General features: G+C 51.6%; 1 protein-coding gene across 4 annotated transcripts; it reads right to left on the bottom strand.

Moving 5' to 3' along the window:
- Nucleotides 1–182: 182 nt before the first annotated feature.
- ASB1 (ankyrin repeat and SOCS box containing 1) lies at nt 183–17,507 on the bottom strand. Of its 4 annotated transcripts, XM_028483216.2 has the most exons (6): nt 15,678–15,813; nt 14,860–14,910; nt 13,458–13,604; nt 11,083–11,385; nt 3,673–4,058; nt 183–2,495 (listed from the first exon to the last, which is right to left on the bottom strand). In XM_028483216.2, exons 1-6 carry the CDS (start codon nt 15,695–15,697, stop codon nt 2,290–2,292), a joined length of 1,113 nt encoding a protein of 370 aa, XP_028339017.1. In that variant the 5' UTR covers nt 15,698–15,813; the 3' UTR covers nt 183–2,289. The 4 variants fall into 4 exon arrangements, with proteins under 4 accessions (XP_028339017.1, XP_023980385.1, XP_054946903.1 ...); XM_024124617.3 differs by lacking the exons at nt 14,860–14,910; nt 15,678–15,813 and adding an exon at nt 17,418–17,507 and having other exon boundaries at nt 13,458–13,599; XM_055090928.1 differs by lacking the exon at nt 14,860–14,910.
- Between the last annotated feature and the right edge of the window lie 3,927 nt (nt 17,508–21,434).

Genomic DNA, 21,434 nt, shown 5'->3' with positions numbered 1-21,434 from the left:
AAAGGAGGCTGACGCCCACTACACTGGTGCAGCCCCAAGGTCGCACCGGCATGGCTGGGACCCTCGCACTGGCAGCATTCCCAGATGCTGCTTTCCAGAAGGTCCGAGAACAGAGACACCCTCCTACCCAGGGCCGGGCCGGGGAGGCTCTGTCCCTAACAGACCCCTGCAGAAAACACCCAGCAGGGCAAACTCAGAGTGTCCCGCGAGCCTGCAGCATGGCTCACCCACAGGGAACCCGAGCCAAAGGGCAGCTGCAAGAGCTTCAAAGTAAGGGCAGCTAACCACTCCTGATACTCCTCTCTCAGCCCGACCAAGGAGGCGACAGGCCAGTGCTGACACACCCCCGGTGACACGAAGCCCCCTCCAGCGGCCCAGTCCACCCCTGGGTGGCTCGAGCTTCCATACAACCCTTCCCTAAATGCAGGCAGAGCCCCGGCTCCCCACAGCTCCTGGCCCAGCCGCAGCGCGGTCCCACCGCAAGTGCCACAGGGACGCAGCTGATGGCCGGCCCGGCTGAAACCCTGCAGCGCCTGGCTCCGGCTGCAAAGGGCCGCATCAGCCGCCCACCCGCAGCTGCTCCCCTCTCAGGAAGCCCCTCCCGACTCCGAGCTCTGAACGCGGGCGGCCAGGCAGCCTCCCTGTCCTGAGAGCAGCAGCACACGGCCCGGCCTCGGGCCTCAGAAGCCATCCAACCTTACGCCTTGGCCACCGCTGGTAACGGGGTGAAGCCTCCAGCGGCTACGTCGGCCCTCCCCCCAGATCATCGACGGCCGTTCTCCCCTCAGACCTCATACGTGCATATACGGGCCAGCCTGGCTGTCCAACACACGCCCATCCATGACACAGGAGGTGGGGTTCAGAATTCCATCCTCGAGCCACGGAAGACAATGACCAGACACTGCCTGTCTGGTCGGTGAAGACAGAGAATGAGGCTAATAATTAAATCAACCCCTATCATTAGTTCAATTGTTAGATTAGATTAGAGTTCTCTTACTGCAGAAAATCCAAACACAGATTTGAAACCTGCCCGTTTCTAAACACTTCTAAAGGTCGGATCACCATGGATCCACACAATGGCCCTGAGGCCTCAAACTACCAGATGTGATTTCCCTGGAAACAGCAGCACCGGGAGGCTCTAAAGAGGCAGCCGCTGGCCCACCTGTGCCGACACGGCCACACACCTGGCCGCGCAGCCCAGGTGTGAGAGTGAGCCCTGCCCACAGCCGAGCCGGCCGTCAGGTGACAAGCCAGCTCATTCCTCTCACTTCTCACCACCCCCAGCAGGCCAGGGGAAGACCTCTGACCTCACTGCTATCCCCTTTCTTCGGTTCTAGGAGCAACTACCAAGACATGAGGTCCAAAAAAGTGAAGCTCAATCAACCAAACACCAGACGTTCTGCCCACTGAACACAAAGCAACTAAAAGCTTAAAACCATCCAGAAGATGACGAAGGTTTCCCCTTTCCGGTACGCGCAGGGACTAGAAGACAGCGCCGCAGGCGTCCTCTTTGAGAACTGGCAGTGAATGCTGTTGGACGGTCCTTGGTCCGAATGCAGGCAGTCAATTACTGGCTATTTCAGCGTTGGCCTCCTAAAATCAATCAACTGTCTGGAAGCGCCCCAAAGTGAAATGGCAGAGAACTCATGAGACCTGTTGGCATGATGCTAGGCACAGGTAGGTATCAGAACAGGTGCAGTGCTGCAGAACTCTGAGCGATACCTAAAGAGGCTGTGAACAAATGCAGGTATTGACTTTGAGGCAGTAAAGCCAATCCATGTGGCCAGGAAACCATCCTTGAATGAAGACAATTAATAGGACGCCTCCGCCACAAGGAGAGAACAGTGAAGCGGCAAGGGAAGGGGGTGCGCATGATAAATGTCACACGTCTGCCCCAGGAGCAGGGAAAACCAACTAGTGAGTTCGGGAACTGCGTCTCTGCACTTTTATACCAAGACTCCTTTTCATCTCGCGTTCACCGAGCTGCCACGCTGAGGGGTAATCGCAGAAGCCCAGCTCTGGGAAGTGCTGGCTCTCCCTCCCGGGGATGTTAGCAGGCCTCCAACCTCGGCCCGAGCTTGCTCGCATTTCAAGGCCCATTTCATTAATTTCCAAAACACAGATATCGAGGAAGAACAAAATTAAGTTTTGTACGAGCCTTTCGGCTGATACCGACCTAAGGACTGTCCGATGCCCCAAGCACCTGAGATGGAATACAATCCATGAGAGCAAGGCTGATTCCGCTTCACCGACAGCCAGGTGGGATTTCGTCAGCAGCGCAGGACGTGGTCACAGGGGCAAGAATCGGTGTCGACTTGCTCTGCAGATTGCTTCCTCCTCACTGCAGTCAACCACTGCTCGTGAATTCTGCTCATAAAGTAGAAACTTTTTTATGGGGTCTGGCAGAGGCAGCGAGGGAATCAGATGGAGTCGGTATTTGCCAAGCGCTCTTCTCACGGCCACGCGGCACAGACTCAGCAAGGTCCTGGGGACACCTGGAATGCACGGGAAGAAAGGGAGAAACAGAGGGAGAGAGGTTAGATGCCCCTCCTAACCCTACAGACCAAAGGCTGGTGTGAGGACAAGCGGAGCCGCGCCAATGCTCGCTGCCGCTTCCCACCTCCAGAGCAGAGCAGGCTCTGGTGAGAAAGGTCTTGTTATCTGCTCAACTCTGTGGAATTCCCTAGACAGAGAAACAGAGCTGACCACTGCAAGCCCCAGCAGGTGTGAAAAACTGCCCTCTGCCCTCGGTCAGTCTCTGCTCTTGGTCCCTCCCAGAAGCTCCAAGGGGGTCTGAAGGCGACGGGCCGAGCAACACAGGAGGAGGGCAGGCTGACAATTTTGCTCTGGGTCCAAAAAGCCTCGCCGTGTCTCTGCCTGTGAGACAGGCAAGAACACAGGGAGCCTAACTCTGTCAGTGTGGCTCCCAGCGGCCAGCAAGCAACTCTCCGGGGGAAGGCTCAACAGGAGCACGTTTTCACGACTGGTTTAAGGAAAGCCAGTAACAAGAACACAACAAACAAAAGTTCTGCGAGAGGTAAGGGACTGTGGAAAAGGGGGTCACTCAGATGCCCTCAAGACCCAGACGGGAAAGGGGCGGGTCAGAGGGCGCACGGGTCAATTTCTGAGTCCTGGAGAGAGAACGACGACAAGGACCAAGCCACGGATCAACCGCAAACTCCCCGGCCACCATCTTAATTCACTGGCAAAATCCTTCTTCGTGAATGAGCAAACTGTAGACCTTATCCTAACAAAAATCATACTTAGCACACAATGCAGAACAATGGTATCTGAGTGGAACTGAAGAAGGGGAAGTGAGGCGCCCTAGAGAAGGAAGGGCTTGCAATTTGTTGTAAAGCAAACACTTAAAAGCCATCAACACAGCAGTGAAAGAATCTGGGATCACAAAGCAGAGCAAAGGGGTAAAGAGAACATAATTCTAGGAACTCTGAGAACATGCACTTTGATAGATTTCTTGGTATTAAATCTTAGTTGTGGGAATTTAAAAAGAGAAGACCAAGCTGGAAGACCATTCTAGAAAATTCCTAGTTCTCACTGAAGGTTTTGACCAAGTGCTTAGTTGGAGGTTGTTTTTTGTTTAAATTGCTACAACTTGGTTCATTCAACTGACTTAAAGAGACTGCCAGTCAGAGTGCAACTAAGGCCACTTACTTCGGGCCTCTTTAAAGACCTGCAGAGCCTCGGGGTCCACCTTCCTTCTGCCTCTCGACTCCGGGCCCAAGGATTCCCACTTCACCAGGTTCAGGTTGGCTCCGAACTCCACAAGCAGGCTAACGAAGGCCGCCTCACAGCCGTGACGCAGGACAGCATCCATGACGCACCCGGGGGAGCCCCTGTAGAAGCCCTGCGTATTGACAGGACCGTTGCAGTTGAAGTCCGGGTTGGCCCCAGCCTGCAGGAGCAGCCTGAAGCACTGCAGGTTGTGGTAGGCTGCGCTGATGTACAGGGGGCAGACCACCAAGGAGGTGAGCCGCCGGGAGAAAGGGGGCTGGACGTCAGGAGTCAGGTGGTGGTTGACATCGACGTCGGCCCCGTACCTGCAGGGTAGACACACGGACAGTGAGACCCCACGGCAGGCCAACCGCAGTCAACGCATCCGCAGGGCACCCGGCGGAGACGGGCCCGAGCTCCAGGAGCGCTGGGAGCACAGGAGAGTCCCCCAGTCACGGTGGCGCCGCGACCGCCGGCAGGTACCACGGTAGTTAGGAACCTTGGAATCCACTCACGCAGAAAAAACTCGTAAGGAAGTTCTTTCAAACCTTTGAAGATCCAACAATCCCATGGCTATTTTAACTATTTCAAAGCATTTGAAAAAGAAGGAAAACTTCCAAATTCAGCTTATGAAGTTAACAAAACAGTAATCTCCGAACCTGACCATAAAGTCCACACCATAAAGAAAAACTACCAACTGCACTTACGAATATCAACTTAACAACCTCCAATAAAACGTTAGCAAAGAGAATCTAAAAACATTAAGAAAGCAACATACAATGACCTTATGGGGGTTATTCCAGGGGGGTAGTTCTTAAATTAGAAACTCTATTAACATAATCCATCATACTCATAGAACTAAGGGGAAAATCCATGATTATCTCCATAGATGCAAAAAAGAAGGCATATAACAAAACTCAACACTCAAGCATGTTTGAAAATACTTAATAAAAAAGAAAGTCATGGATATTTCCTTAACATGATAAAAAATATTTCCTCAACCCAGAAGTCAGCCTCTTGCCTAGTGGGGAAACAGGAGCGGCAGCTCTGCCAGGAACAAGGCACACAGTCCCACTTTCTAGCCCACTAGTTTTAAAGACTTTTTTTTTTTTTTTTTAAGTACTAGTGCAATTAGACAAGAGAAAGCAATTAGCTGGCTAAAATTAGAAAGGAAGAGGTAAAACTTTCCCTATTTACAGAGGATATAACTGCCTGGAAAGCCTTAAATAATTAATGAAAATGCAGTTAACAAGCAATGAGAGAATTTATTAAAGTAGCAAGTTTTAAACCAACAGCCTTCTACATACAAACAAAAACAAGTTGAAAGATAAAATGAAAAAGACCTCATTTCTGACAGCAAAATAAATTTTAAAGTGAGCTATCTAAGCATAAACTTAACAGTATATGTCCAAAGTTTGCATGAGGAAAATTATAAAGTACTACTGAAAGTCACATAAGTAGACCTAAGGAAATAGAAAGACATACCACAGTCTTAGATAAGAAGACTCAATATCATTAACATGTCATTTTCCCTAAGTTTATTATATAAATGAAAATACCCTCCCCAGAACTACATAAGTTGACTATAAATATAAATACATAAAAATAACATCCCTGGAGCTACATAAGTTGCTTGTAAAGTTGATTTGGAAGATCAGGAAAAGATATAAAAACAAAGCTTTTTTAACATAAGTAAAGTAAAACAATAAGTGACAAATTGGGGGAAATGTTACAAAGGGTTGACATCCTTAATATATAAAGACCTTCTAAAAGGAAAAGATCAACAGCTCTAGAGATAAATGAGCCAGAGATGGATACAGACATGTGCAAACAGCTCTCAACCAGATGAAAAGATGCTCAGCCTCACTCATAACAGAAATGCAAATTAAAACTACTCGGAGACACCACTTCTCACCTATCAGATTGGGAAAAATCCAAAAACTTATTGACTGAGCTTTAAAGAAAAAGGAAGTCTTATTCATCGCTGACAGCTCTCAACCAGATGAAAAGATGCTCAGCCTCACTCATAACAGAAATGCAAATTAAAACTACTTGGAGACACCACTTCTCACCTATCAGATTGGGAAAAATCCAAAAACTTATTGACTGAGCTTTAAAGAAAAAGGAAGTCTTATTCATCGCTGACAGCTCTCAACCAGATGAAAAGATGCTCAGCCTCACTCATAACAGAAATGCAAATTAAAACTACTCGGAGACACCACTTCTCACCTATCAGATTGGGAAAAATCCAAAAACTTACTGACCGAGCTTTAAAGAAAAAGGAAGTCTTATTCATCGCTGGGGGCCAGGCATAACGGAGCAATTAATCCCTGTAGAGGGAAATCTGGTGACGGCTAGCAAACTTACCTATGCAGGTACCCTCCGACTCACCAATCACAACTCCTGGAATCTAGTCCCAAGACACATTTGCAAAACTCTGAAAAGATGCATACACAAGGCGATTCATTAAAACAGTGCCCGTAATAGCCAAAGGCAGGAAACGCGCCCCAGGTTCATCAAGAGGGACTGGCCCATCCACATAAAGGAGCATTGTACCACCTGAAAAGGAACGCGGAGCAGTGCTAAGGACTGCTCTGCGGTGACCTCCAGGACACCCTGATAAGTGAGAAAAGCAGGACGATGAACGTGAAGTATGCTACTGTTTCTCCTGGGGAGGAGGCTGCAATACCAATGTGTACATGACACACACCTAGACACATACACTTATCTGCCTATTTTTTAATGATGGAAGGATAAACCACAAAACCTTTTAAATGGTTATCTATAGGGCAGGGATGGAGCAGATGAGGACAGAAGCTAGACTGCTTTTAATATACTTTGTTTTATAGATTTGACTTTGGAACCACATAAATACATACTATAAAAAATTAAACAGCAATCCTTAAAAATTGCAAGCAAAAAGAAATACTTTAACCCAACCGTGTATCCAGTTTGTGCCATCATGTCCTGCCCGCCAGGGTGGCTCTTCTTTTCAGGCACACTGAACATCCAGAGTAGCCAGCCCATTCCCAGCATCAGGTTCACCTAGAAGGACCTAGGACAGGAAGCACAGCAAGGCAGGCTCGTGCGGCCGCCAGAGCTGGGAGCGCTCACGACAGTCCCTGAGCCGAGATCTGCATGGCTTCCCGGGAGCTCTCCTCTTCTGACTCCCAGAGACAGCCCAGGTGCGAGGATGAAGCTCACGCAGGCCGATGCAGGGGCCGCCCGACCCGGAAGCCTCCTTCTCCACCAGAGCCGATCTCTAAACGACTCTACAGGCAGAGCCCTCAGGATCCCCTCAAGGGACCTGCCCTTGTCCTTGCTCTCAAGGACGCCCAAATACATGGCTTTCTATGGGACATTTAGGGTTCTCCCAGGCCAAGCGCACACTACCAACTGGGTCATTTTACACTAAGCGGGGGCCGCTGACTAGAGCAGGGAGGGTGGCCTGCTCAAGCTGTTGGGGTCCTGGCCGAGTGAAGAGGGTGTCTGCTAAGGATGCTGCCTTGCGCGGGCGCTACAGCCCACAGCGGGGGAGGAGGCATGTGTGGGGAGGGCAGCAGCATAGGAGACTGGTCCAGTATGGCGGACCGGCAAAATAAGTTAACATGTTGAAGGTAAGGGAACCAAGGTCTCTCAATGTTGCAAAAGAATAATAAATTTGGAAAGGGAGAAAAGTAGGATGAACCCTGTGGTGCTGGACTGGATTAGAGGCATCAGGGCAAACTCTTTAACTGTCAATGTATAATAGATACAGAAATGTAGACAGAAACATGTTTAAGTAACCTTAGCTCTGTCCAGTAGGAGAGGCTGAAAACAGTGACACCCCATGAGCAATAAGCACTCCTAGTGTCCACATCTTGGCTTTTAAACAGCATTCGCCACAAAAAGAAACCAGGATTCCTTGGAGAAATGACTAATTCCAGGGATGAATCAGGCAAAGTACCCAAGAGCCTAGAAAAATTGTAACCCCACAGGAAACCGTGAGTCTAACATAAATAAATGAATAAATTAAAAATCTGATGAGGAATAGGGTATATACATGGTCCCAAAGTACCTAGCCACAAAACTATTTTTTAACTGCAGGGGGCCAAAGCGGAGCTTTACAATGGAAGAAGCTGGCAGACACCACCTTAATCAAAAGATGAAAGTGGACATCAGCAGTACTGGGACCAACCGAACACACGTGCAACCTGAGAGGACGTAATGCGCAGAGCACAGCCTCACTTCTGAGAGACTGCTGCCCAAAAGGCGTTGCCCAACTCTGCCGTGAGTAAACATCAGACAGCCAGCACCTGTGTGCTTGAGCGTCCATTGCCCTAGACGGTCCTGCAATGCCTCACAAACTTTGTCATCACATATTTCATCCGAATTAGGACATGACAAAATGCAGGAAGTAATGATGATGGGGCCTGACTCGCAGGGGTCCAGGGCCGAGGGAAGAGCATCGTTCTCCATGCCTTAATAAAAATAGCTGGCCAACACTCACAGCCAGCAACCATGTTTTATCGCCCGTCTCCTCAGCACCATCCAAGCAGCCAAGGGAACCTGCCCCTAGAAGTGACACCGCTGCCTGTCGGCAGCACGGAGCTGAGGAAGAGAAAGGACAGCACACAGACCAAGGAGCTCACGTGACAATCTGCTTCCCCGCTGACGCCAGGCAGCATCCTCAGCCACTACAAACGCAAGTATCACCCAGTACTCTCCGCGATATCCCAGAAGTGACGAGAGAAACATTCTAAAGCACGTACCCAACCAAGCAGAAACCCGTATTTCATTTCATACACCCAACCAATGAAGAGAACTAGATTTCAAGCAGTGATATTGTTTCTCCTCCTTATTCGTACAGGTGTGTCTTCCAGAATGTTTGTAATTTGGGGCAATAGGACAATCTGGTATTAGCTGAGCTGTGGGAAAGACAGCCCTTCATCCACTTATAAAAATATAATGGATGGGATCCAGTGAATTTTAATCCTGAATATTTTCCAAAATTCCCCTACTGCTTTTAATATCACTGGCAAGGAACCACCAGGACGACTCAATAAATCAGTATAACTTTTGCACATACAGAAATACCACTCCTTACCTTTTTAAAAAAACATCAGTAATATATTATCCAGGGAAATGAGAAGTAACAAAATTGGAGGTTACTTGCAGAGGGACACCAAATCACAACAGTGACAGGAGAGCCCCGCCTAGGAGGGACAATGACATAGGGAAGGCAGGAGTTGCGTTTAGATTGCGTTTAGATTGTATTACCCGTTCAGTAACTTAACCCCATTTTCCAAAAGTCAGTTACCTGGTAACTTAGAATCCAGAAAACTTTTCAATAGAATAATATATGCTCTTGGTACCTCACTGTAAAAGTAATGTCCTGTGCTCGAGCGGGGCAGCAAAATGTCTTAATAACGTTTCCTCAAGAAGGGCACCTATAAATATATCTGAAAGTCAAGCCTGCAGTTAATTCAAAGCAGTTGTGCATCATGAATTGACTGAAATGCCCTATGGGATTTCTGGAACCAAGATGAAATTTCATGGATTGAGCCTACTGAAAAACATTTCCAAATTAATGACTTACATTCTCCAAGATGCAAAGATATGGGACTGAGGTGGTTTAGATTCCCAGGCTAGAAATCCTTCAAAAGAAGGGGAAAAAAGCATCATCACGTCTTTATCACCCTCCAGTATAACCACCGTATCACCCTCAATTATCTTTCCAAAAGTCAATTCCATAGCCATTTAATACATAAATCCTTTTGATATAATAAATATATTCTCAGTACCTAATTTAAAAAACCATGTCCTGCACTGGGCGAGGGGGACGCCAGATCCCTGCTCCTCAGAACACCCCCGATGCAGCCCGTAACAATGCTATAACCCTCTCCTGTAATACTTTCCCACACCGACAACCGGCTACCTGAACTGCACTCAGTCCAGCCACAGAACAAACGGCCTCCAGAACAAACGGGGGCTGCTGGGCAGGGAAGCATCTTTGGTAGAAAGAAGTCCCTGGAGACATGAGACTGAAAATGCAATCTGGCTCAAATTTTTTAAAAGGTAACCATTAGTACAATTAAAATAAGACCAGAAACTGTCTAAAACCACAGAAAGGGAAAGCAAAGAAAACACAGATCATGGAAAAAAGATATAAAATTAAGGTACAGTTAAGACACAGAAAGACAACAGTAACAGACCTAACATCAGCTATGGCAACAATGTTAACTGTATTGAAAAACAAAGAATCCCTTTATCCTACAAAAGCTTCTTGCTTTTCACCCCATTTTGCAGTTCTCGGAGACTATCCACTTCCTGAAGTGTGAAATAAAAGTTCATTTGTATCACCTAAAAAAACAAAAGAATCCCAGACAGTCAAACAGTAAAAGTGAGCTCACAAAGAATTACTTAAACCCACTAAGATTAAAACTAACAGTTACAGAATGCTACATAAAGGAGCCTCAGTGAAACCAATGGTTTCCTTTCGGTTTGATAAAGGGCACAATCCATCAGCAAGAACTTTCATGAGCCCAAATGAGCATCGAAATATGGGAAGCAAAATTATTAGAAATACAAGGGGAAACCGACAAATCACAACAGCAATTACAGACTAACAGGCTTCTCTGAATTGGGGGCAGATCCAATGGTTAAAGACGTAAAAAGAAAGAGAGAGGGAGTCTGCATAGCATACCTGAGGCTGTCATCTTGTACTATACAAATAAAACCCTGTGGTTCTATACTTTGTTACAAGTATCCACAACAACGTAGTTGGACATTAAGATAATAATTTTTAAAAAGCCCAAAGAATCTTCAAAATGGAAATTATATGGTCCGTGTTATCTGAGCACAATACAATAAAACTGGAAGTTCACAGAAGTTTTTATTAAAACTTTCTCCTCCATAACTATAAGAACAAAGAGGAAATCAACTTCGATTATACTGATTCAGAAAATGAGAAAAAAGCTTAGCAGACACAGCCAAAGCTATAGGCAAAGGTAAATAAATAACCTTGAAAGTTTACATTATTAATCAAGAAAAAAATGAACAAGCATGCAACTCAAAAAGTTAGGGAAAATATTAAGTAAAATTAAGGAAAATGGGAAAAAATAAAGGTAAAAATAGAAATTAATCAGTAAGTAAAAAAATAAGGGAACTGATAAAGCTAAGAAGCAGCTCTTTAGAAAGACTAACAACCTAGACAAATCATCTAACAAGTCTAATTGGAGAGACAGAGGAAAAAAAGGCAAATACAGAAAACAAGAAATGAGAATGTGGCTGCGAGAACCTGCCGACGCGGCCGCGCTCCCCGCGGTGGCCATCGCAGGGCAATGGTGGCCCGGCCCCTGTGGTACTGACCTGATGAGGGCCTTCAGGATGTCTGCCCTGCCCACCCGGGAGGCGTGGTAGACAGGGGTGCTGCGGTGGTGCCGGCTTCCATTGGGGTCGGCGCCGGCTTCCAGAAGGATCTGGGCGCTCTCCAGGTGCCCGTTCACCACGGCCACGTACAGGGCCGTCTGTCCCTTCACGTCCACCAGGTCCACCTCAGCCCCCTTCCGGATCAGGAAGTCCACGCAGTCCCCGTGGCCTGCAGTGGCCGCGATGCGCAGTGGTGTGCAGGGCAGCCAGCCACAGCACCACACAGACTTCTCGTTGATGCGGCTGAGAGAGAGCACAGGGGAGCCAGGCTGGGAGGGGCGCTGGGAGGCCGGCCAGCGCTCCCCCTCCTCTCGGGCGGGACCCTGGGACAGGGAGCAGGAGGGCAGCCTTCGCTCTAATAATGCTTCCAGGTGCTCTGTTGCATGAGATGCTTTCACATGCCCACCCTGCTGGGTCCACACCTGAAGCAAGACAGGCAATAAATTAAGAGCCCAGTTCTACAGATGAGGAAATTCGAGGCGCAGGTAAGACTGTAGAGCACTAGAGCTAAGATCTCCAATTTCCTGACTCGCGGTCCAAAGCTCTTTGCTCCACAAAGGGGAGAAGGGCCTGCCCGGGAGGCAGCGCAGGATGGAGGACAGCATACCTGCTCGGGACCTGGGTCAGGGCCCCGAGGCCCCTCCCTCTTCACCAGCTACTACCTGTGAAGGCCTGAGGCTGGACCGCTCTCTGGGACTCGGTATCCTCACTGGGGCTAGGTGACCACTGTGGTCCCTCTACCTCTGACACAGCACAAATGACAGCCTGCCAGAATCACCACACTCCTGGCCAGCAGCAGCAGAGGGAAACCGTCCAGGCTCAGCCCTCACTGCAAGTGACACTCAGACCACGACTCCCCATCAAGGGATGCCAGGGTCATGCAATGCACGGACCCATCGCGTCACCAGCTGAGCCTCTTCACCTCAAGCTCCCAGCGCAGCTGTGAACAAAGCTGAGGAATACAGATCACTAAAGCAGTGACCCAGAAACATGCAGTAGGTCAGGGTTCCTCCTTCAGCTGGTTACTAGCTTCCACTAGCCAAGGAGGCCAAGGAACTCTCCAAGGACTCGTCACCAAAGAAGTACATAGCAATAGCAAAATATCATCAAAAACCAGAGATTCACTGAACCCGAGTGAAAGAAAGAAAAACGGTACTTGAAAAAGCAATATGAACATACTTGGTCTATTTTAGTAGCTTAACTCTACTTTATTCTACTGTTATATCTGCAAATTTAAGGTTTTCTCTGGACTTGAGTCATTCACGTTAAATATTCATGTGCAAGCCACCTAATTTCTCCTTATGACAATCCTTTCTGGCTATTTGGAGCTTTCTTATTTTTAATACGAATATCTGTTCTAATGAAATAATGCTAAGACGTTAGAAGGGAAAGAAGGACGAAACCTATTCTTGTACTGTTAGAAATCCTTCTCTTGGGAACTGTCCACGAAAAGTGGTATAAGTTTCAGTATCAACACACAGGCACTTCTTCTATCAACTCACTGCCATCCTAGCCCTGAAGGGGAAACAGAAACACAGAAAGAGCCTGAAGGAGTTTCTGGTTGCAGGTGAGTTTCAAGTCTACTTGAGACTCCAATCTTAGACACACGGAGAACAGGCAGAGTCTCCGTGCTCCCCGGGTGTCTCGAGGCGGGGAAAGTAACAGCAAGACTCCGATGCCATGAGGGGCTTGAGCCGGTCTGGAGGAGCTAGCAGGATGTGGCAAGGCAACAGGCAGGGCGCTACCCACAAAAGGAGCATGTCCCTGGGTAATGAGACAGCTGGCCAGAAGCTGAGCCCCAGGCCCTGGCGGCAGATGACTGAGGCCCTGAGAAGCCAGAGGAGAGCGCGTCAGGAGCGCTCTGCAGGTTTGCTCCACCAGGAAGTCCGGACCCAAAGGGGGATAACGATGCATAATTAAGGGAGGAGAGTTTACGCATGCGCCTTAGGAGAAAGAGCCAGAAGAGGCCCGCAAGGGAGCAGGGCAGCTGTTGAAGACAGTACTGACGCTGTCGTCGAGGGTAACGTCCGGGAAGCTGACGCCCAGAGAGCGCCAAAAGTTGCTGGAAAATACAAAGGTCAGTGACAGACTGGACTTGAACCCGGGTCTCTCTGCCCTTGCCATCAGGCTGTCGCCTACGAGCCTGACCACGCTTCCGGCAGTCCCCTCTGTTCCCACCCTCCGACAGCGGAGACGCTCAGGGTCTCCACCTGCAAATCGGAGACCGCTGTGCCTCCCTCACAGCTCCCAAGCCTTAGCTTCGTGCAGACCCACAGGCCACAGCCTGGGCAGCCCGGGCGGGCAGCCGCGCTCACCTCCGGTAGCTCTCCTCCTGCAGCAGGCTCCGGAGGGTCGGGAGGTCCCCCACGTAGGCTGCGTCATGGAGCCTCGTGTCCTCGCAGCGCTCCAGCGGACGGTCACAAAACTGCTCCCTCAGCCACTCCTTCAGATTCGGACCTGCACTGAAGGGGGGGCACCCGTAGCTCAGGGAAGCCTTGCCAACACCAGCCGCCAGGGGCCGCCCTCGGCCGCCAGCCCTGCCGCTCCCCGACACGGGCGCTCTCCAACTCTCAAGAACACATCGTTCCCCTGCTCCAGAAACTTCCAGAGCCAGAAAGATGTAGAAAGTTTCCCTTAATGAAGCCAGCACACTCCTGACACCAAACCTGGCAAGGTTTTAAAACTTTGATGGGGAGGGCGATAATTAGCCAAAACTACTTAAGGATAGAGAAGATCCTAAACAAAATATTAACAAAGTGAAATTTAAAATATGTATCCAAAAAGTCGCCATAAAATTACTCGAATTTATTCCAAGAATGTCTTAGTATTGGGAAAAACCATATAAACAGCTGCTATGTTACAAAAGGACACCTGACTTTGGCAAAACTCAATAGCCAGAAAAACACTGCTGCTTGTAACCTGAATGACTGCCATGTGATCTGGGCAATGGCCTCGCCACGCGGGAGTCCCCGTGAGTGACACATCTGACGGTAACCTAAGACGGGTGTACTTTTCTGAATATAAGCTGCACCGCAGTAAAAAGGAAAAATCTGAAATACATGCATACAAATAGAAAGCCAGCCCTATATAATGAAGATAGAAAACAGAAAAACAATAAAGACTAGAATAAATGGTGAAAACCATACCATGTACTTGAGTGAGAGTCAATGCTAGGAAAACTTTAAGTGATACCAAATAAATTAAGGGGTTTAACAAATCTCTTCGGGGTTTTTATATGAGATGTGACAAAAATCTTCTAGAAGTTCATTTGGAAATAAAAATAAGAATCACTTTTTGTTTTTTTTAGTGTGTATGAGAAGAGATCTACCCTACTAGATAATAGAAGTTCTGTCTCATCAGAATAAAAAGATAAATAAAACAATCAACTGCCCAGAAAAGAGCTTAGTATAAAAAACCTGGTATGTGAGAAATGGGCAACAAAATCAGTGAGGAATGGGAGGAGTAGTGGCTACAAACTGAATGTTTGTGTCCCCCAAAATGTCCTGCCAAATAATATGCTGGGAGTCCTAACCCCCAAGGTGATTAGTAAGAGGTAGGACCTTTAGTAGGTAGGACCTTTAGGTCATGAGGGTGGAGCCCTCATGAATGGGATTAGTGCCCTTATAAAAGAGACCCTGGAGAGCTCCCTCACCCCCTCCACCACGTGAGGACACAGTGAGAAGACAGCCGCCTAGGAACCAGGAAGCAGGCCCTCACCAGACATCAAATCTGCCAGTGCCTTCGTCTTGGACTTTCCAACCACCAGAGCTGTGAGAAATAAATTTCTGTGGTTTATAAGCTACCCAGTCTATTCTGTTATTACATCCTGAATGGACTAGAACAAGTACCATTGATCACTGAACAACGCAGGTTTCATCTGCAGGGGTCCACTTATATGCAGATATTTTCAACAGTAAATAGCACAATACTGCACGATCTGTGGTTGGTTGAATCCACAGATGCCTAGGAACCTCAGATGCAGAGGACTGACTATAAGTTATATGCAGATCAACCCCCAAGTTGTTCAACAGTCAACTGTAGTCAACAAATTTGTACAATTAGATACCTACAGCTCACCCTTGAATAGCATGGTCTGAACTACGTGGGTCCACTCACACATGGATTTTTCTCACTAAATACATACTACACTACACAAGATGCAGTTGGCTGAATTCTTAGATGCAGAACCTCGAACATGGAGGGCCAACTGTAAAATTTTACGGGGATTTTTGACTGTGCAGGGGTTTGGCAACCCCCACGCCCTGTGCTGTCCAGGGTCAACTGTAATTGAGTTCTTCACCTCACACTGGAGCCCAAAATATCTCTAGATAATTAAGAGCTTTATAAACATAACTGCACAGAGAGGGGCGTAAGGAAAGAGCCTGAACTTAGACGGCCTTCATTCAAGTCCCCAACGTGCCAGCTGTCCTAGCGTGTGACCACGCACAGTTTAAAGCACACCCTGCCACAGGTGGACTCTCTCCAATGCTGAAGTTGCTTTTTATATTCAAATCAAATCTCTTTTGAGTACCTACTGTATACAAGGCTGGGCCATAGTACAACAGGGGTGATGCGTACGTTTCCTTACACTCCAGGATTTGATAGTTCAATGGCAGAGGTAAGACACAAAGGCCACAGGCCGGTGGGCAGAGCAGCGAGGGTTCACAAACGCACGGGTCACTCGAGCTCGTGCCGCAACCAGACCTGCAGCAGATCAACGGGCAGGCATCAAGGACCCTTGGGCCCCCGTGCCAATCCTCCTCCGGTATAGTTATCCTTCACTGTAGTTATCCCACAGTTTCACTCCACAGGCTGAAAAAGTTCAAAGTAGGGGTAAGATTCAGAAGGGGTAAGGAGACTGACAAACTTTTGCTAAGTTCTCCTCTAGGCCTCCCTTTGCTGGCCTCTTTTTGACCCACTACCTGCCCAGCTCAACACAGCCTCCTCTTCCCCAGCTCCAAGATAACTTTAAGTTTGCATTTTTCTGATCAGCTTCTCCAATGACAACACAATTACTCGACACAGCACTTAAGCTTTACCTGTGGCCCCTCTACTCCCAGGCCTGCAACACACTAAACAGTAAAACAGCACCGCCTGGACAGTGACAAGAGTGCCTCTGTGTAAGGCAGAGCCAGTCTTCCCGCCACAAGACTCTTCACACTGGGAAGAAGCCGCCGGTCCTCTTCCCCAAGCGAACACCTCTCAGTCCATCCCGCACTCTCACATGAAGTGATGTCCCAGACCCTAAGGTCCTGGCTGTCCCTGGGGTCAAAGTCAATACCAACCAAAGCCCAGGACGGAAGAGGCTTTGTTTGTATTTTTACTCACTGCAGTATCCCCAGCCCCAGCCAGGTCCAGCCAATAGCAGGTCCTCAATAAACTGTTTGCTGGAGGAATGAATGGATGGAGGGAGGGATGAAAGGCACTACTTGCACCCGTCTCCAAGTCAACACTATACCTTAAATTTTGGCACATTTAAGAGTAATAAACTCCTTAGTTTATTACCAACTAATAAACTCTTTGGAGGGGTATCTCTCCGGAGACACAGATGAGCATGTAAAGTCCAGAGCACATAGAAGCATTTCGTACCCGGGGCAAACTGAGACAACAGACAAAGAGGGAACCTGCCCCCGCCCCCCGACCCCGCAGGTTAGGAGGAAGCCTCTCCCGAAGGCGGGCAAACGCACTTCCCCGCCAATTCACATCTGTTTGGCAGGAATCTTTCAAGGTGGAGACCCTCAGTCAGATGGCTATTTTGGGCGCGAGCCTTTCTAGCCGCCTAAACCAAACTATGGCACGGCTGCCTCCTCTGCCGGTGGGCAACGGCCCCTGGACCTGCTGTGTCACTGACAGCTCGCTGAGGGTGGCGTTATCGCTGGCCCTGGCGGGGAGGGGGGCGGTTGTTGAGGGGAGCCGATGCCAGGATGGAGAGAAGGCACTCGCCCTCCCGGGGGCTGACCTCTGGGGGCTCTCCCGACCGCTGCGCTCAGAGCTGGAGAATGACCCACGTCCTCTCTTTACAGTTGGGGTCCCATCCAGCCCTAGAGGCCAGCCGGCTGGCAGTTACGGTGCAAGCTCCACAGGAGGGGAAATCCGCGCGAGGGCTGCTCTCGCGAAGCCGGGCAGCCAGCCGAGCACCCCGTGAGCCGCGCTGACCGACCCCCGGCTGCGGGGCGCGGCTCCGTGGGCCCCGGCCGGCCGCGGGCCAACACGCAGGGCCCCGGCCCGGGCACCCGCCCCGGCCCCCCGCCGCCCCGCGGCCGCGCGCACGTTACCTGCGGGCCCAGGTCCGGCCCGCCCGCCGCCCTCCGCCATGGGTGCCGGCCTTCCGCCCGTCGGCTGCCCGCCTCCCCCGCGGCCCCCGCCCGGAGCGCCCCCCGCAGACCGGAAGCAGCGCGACCGCGACCACTTCCGGCGCCTCGGGCTGTGGGCCGCGTCGGGGACGCGGCTTCCGGCGGACGCGCGCCTCCCTCGGGGGCTTTTGGCGCCTCTAGCGGGGCGCCAGGGCCTCCATCTCCCGCTTCGCTCCCGATGTGAGGACGAACGAGCGCCGGCGCCGGGCGCGTGCTGTCGGAGACGCGTGCTCGTGGGTGTGGGCTGTCGGGGACGCGCGCCGTCGGGCCCCACCGGGGCTGTGTTTCTCCACAGAAGAAGCAGAGGAGTCTGGGAAAACACGCTCACCTGGGGGACGGAGCTAATTTGCATGTTCTGGGAACTCTGGTTGGTCGGGCCCGTCCCCGCCCCCACGGAAAGGGCGAGGCCTTCTGCCGGGAGGGTGTGGGCGTGGCCGCGGAAGGTTCGGGCTGGGGTTTGAATCCCACCCGAGCCGGGCTGATGGGGCGTCCCCTGGGAGTGCCGGCTAAAGGAGGCCTGCGCCGGGCAGCGATGGCTCAGAGCCAGTGTGTCCCCGCGCGCTCAGCCGGGGGCTGGGAGCAGCCCTGGGAGAGCGTGGACGTGAAGGTGGGGGACTTCCAGCTTTGTTCCTTGCAACAGATTCTGTTGGAGGGGCGCGGCACGGCTGGGCATACATTACTGTGGTATTGGATGAATGCCCCCCCGAAATTCCTTCCATGAAGTCAGGGATCATGTCTATCAAATTACTATAGCCCAGTGCCTGACACAAACCGTTTATTGAATAAATTAGTGAACAAAGGAATAACTTTTCTTGCCCACTCGCTTATTAAAATAATGTCGGACCATGTGTACTGAGTTTTGGTTTGTAGGCATGGATTCCTTAAGCTCCTTCCGCGCTCCCCACCGGTGGGGAGAAGGGTTCTGCAGGAGGAGGAGGAGGAGGTCTCCAGCGGACGGGCAGGGAGTGGGGACTGAGGACATGTGACGAGCGGGTTCGATTTTTACAGGTGGAGAAAAGGAGCTCCAGCAGGGGACCAATGCGTGTGAGGCTGGAGACCCCCCCCACAAGCGTGCGTGTGACCCGCCGGCCTGGCCCGTGCCGTAGTCACGGGACCGGCCTGGCGTAGGCGGAGCCACACGGAGGGGATTCGCATCCCCTGGAGGAGTGCTCAAGCTCGGTGGGTGGCACCACCTGGGCAGCAGGCCCTGCAGGGGTGTCTGTTGGGGGAAGGGAGCTTCCTGCAGCTCTGTTTGGGCTTGATAACAGCACAGACCACCACTGGCAGGAAAGCCAGGAGTGACGTGCCCTCCAGGGAGCCCGGGGCTTGCCATGCCCACTGGCCCTCCACCAGACCTGCACCTGGGAACGCCTGGGAGCTTGAAAAACTCAGAAGCCCGGACCACCCAAGTGTCCATCAGCGATGAATGGGTGGGTAAACAGTGTAGTCTACCCATACGGTGGGATATCATTCAGCCTTAAAAGGGAAGGAAATTCTAACACGTATTACAGCATGTGGTGAACCTTAAGGACATCAGGCTGAGTGAAAGAAGCCAGTCACCAAGAGGCGAATACTGTTTGATTCCACTCATGAGTTTCCTAGACAAGTCAAAGTCATAGAGACAGAAGGTAGATGGTGGTGCCAGGGGCTGGGGGAGGGGGAGCGGGGAGCTGTTTAATGGGCCTGGAGTTTCAGTTTGAGAGGATGAGAAAGCTCTGGAGATCGGTTGGTTGCACAACAGAGTGAATGTGCTCACTACAAAACCGTGCACTTACGGTTAAAATGGTAACGTTTATTATGTATGTCTTACTACAGTTATTGGTTTTCAAAAAGCAAGCCTGACGCCACCGCACCCCAGAGATCCTGGTGCAGGCAAGCTAGGATGTGGCCTGGGCGTCAGGATTTTTGAGGCTCCCGGGTGATTCAAATGCAGCCAGGCTGAGACACCTGCCCCAGCCAGCTTCAGCTGCACTGCCCCCCGTCCCAATATCGGGGCCTTTGCATCCACAGGTTAAGTGGCCTGAGCAGAGTGTCACTCCCTGCCGGCGCCTGGCTCTGTTTTTGGGGGGTTTTTTTTTCGTTACGCGGGCCTCTCACCGCTGTGGCCTCTCCCGTGGCGGAGCACAGGCTCCGGACGCGCAGGCTCAGCGGCCGTGGCTCACGGGCCCGGCCGCTCCGCGGCGTGTGGGATCTCCCCGGACCGGGGCACGAACCTGCGTCCCCTGCATCGGCAGGCGGGCTCTCAACCACTGCGCCACCAGGGAAGCCCCCGTCTGTTCTTTAGAAAGACCTGAGGCCCCACTGGGTCACAGGCATCCCACCCCTCCTCCTAACTGCCCGCTGGACTTGGGTCAATGCTCTCAACACCAGCAGGCACTGGAGGTAGCACTAACGCTCGCCCTGTTTTTTTCAGGGCCCCGAGGTCAGGGAGTCTTGCTACCGTGCCCACAACACACAGTGGCCCAGTCAGGACTCAAATCCAGGGCCGTCCAGCCCTACAGCCGCTCTCCTCAGGTCTCATCTACTCTCCAGGTCCCTTAAGCCCAGAACACCCACCGACAAAGGGCCGCGAGGGAATGGAACAGATGGAATTCATCAGATCACGCGACCGACCCCCTCCCAACAGGAACTCCCTGGTGCCGTCACAGCTCTGGGAGCACCAGCCCTGGACAGACACAGGGCCAGTGCCACCTTCAGGCAGAGTAGGGGGCTGTCCCTGCCCCCCTCCAAGTCCCAGGGGCACCCTGGCATTTTCCCAGCCCGTCACTTCCCCCTACCCCCAGATCCCCCGTCGCCTCCTCCTGCCGTCTGACAGCTCAGGCCTGCCCCACAGCAGCCCACTGATCTGTGTCCCCAGAACAGAACACCCAATGTCCCCAGATGATCCCTCCTTGGAGTCTGGACCAGTCTTTCTGGAGGGCACCTTGGCATAAAATGTTCATAATCCTTGGCCAGACATTGCTCTTCTAAGCGTTTATTCTGGGGAAATAATCAGATGCGTGAGAGGTGCTGCTACAGTGAGATGCTCATTAAGCATAATGTTTACAGAAAAAAAGTCCAACGACAGCTTTCTGGTTCAGGAGGTCCGGGAAGGGGCAAGGCCTCCTCTCTTAATCAGCCCCTCGTCCCCTCCCCCCTGCAGGGAGCCAGGACCTCCTCTGGCAACGCTGCAGGTGCTGGGGCAGTTAGAAGCCCGAGCCCCAAGCTGCGCGGGCGGGGGCGGGGGGGGAGCTGGTGGCGGGGGGCTCCTGCCCCGGGCTTGGCGGTGCTGGTGCTGCCGGCAGCTCGACCCGCGGAGCCCAGCCCAGGTCGGGGCAGCACACGGCCTCCCGCAGGGTGGGAAACGGGCAGCTCTCCTGATCCTGGGCCCCTGGGCCTGAGTTTGGGGCGTCTCCTCTCAGGGCCTCGGGCCTCAAGCCCCTTTCGGAGATCTGCTTTGCTGCTCCCTTCCCCTCCTGCCCTTGGCCTCCAAGGAGGAAGCAGGGCCACTCCTCACGTTTACCCGGGAGACCGTGAGCGAGGGCAGCCCTGGCCCTCGGCTTTGCCCTGGAAACACTCGAGCAGCCCTGCTCCGCAGACCCTGCCTCTGCCCCGAAGGGTCCCCGTCGCGGCGCCGAGGTGCCGACCCTCCGAAAGGGCGCGAGCGCAGCCTGGAGTCCGCCAGGAGCCGGGGGCCACGTCCTTCTGGCCCAGCAACCAGTTCAAGGGGCAGCTCCCCCGGGCCTCGGTGTCCCGTAAAATGGGGCTGATGACCCCTGGCTGCAGGATTACTGTAAAGACACGGAATTCCTCAGGAAGTGCACTCGCTTCGCGGTCCAGAGAGAGCCTCGGGACAAAACGGGCATCAGTGCCACGCCTGCTCCGTTCTCCACCCAACACCGGCCCGGGGCACCTGCCGCGCTGCTGGTCCCTGGGGGTGGGGGGCGGGGTCCGGGGGGG

Source organism: Physeter macrocephalus, chromosome 2 (genome assembly GCF_002837175.3).
Source record: "Physeter macrocephalus isolate SW-GA chromosome 2, ASM283717v5, whole genome shotgun sequence".
Taxonomy (NCBI): domain Eukaryota; kingdom Metazoa; phylum Chordata; class Mammalia; order Artiodactyla; family Physeteridae; genus Physeter; species Physeter macrocephalus.
This window is presented reverse-complemented; position numbering and strand designations above follow the sequence as displayed.

What these genes read in the sequence shown, in the direction of transcription:
- ASB1 (XM_028483201.2), bottom strand. Translation starts at nt 14,993, where the DNA reads ATGGTACTTGTTCTAGTCCATTCAGGATGTAATAACAGAATAGACTGG. An exon ending in ACTGGCAGATTTGATGTCTG is followed by an intron (nt 13,605 to 14,859) that starts GTGAGGGCCTGC and finishes CCCCCCCTTCAG; the next exon opens with TGCAGGTCCGAATCTGAAGG. An exon ending in GGTCTTTAAAGAGGCCCGAA is followed by an intron (nt 2,496 to 3,672) that starts GTAAGTGGCCTT and finishes CGTGCATTCCAG; the next exon opens with GTGTCCCCAGGACCTTGCTG.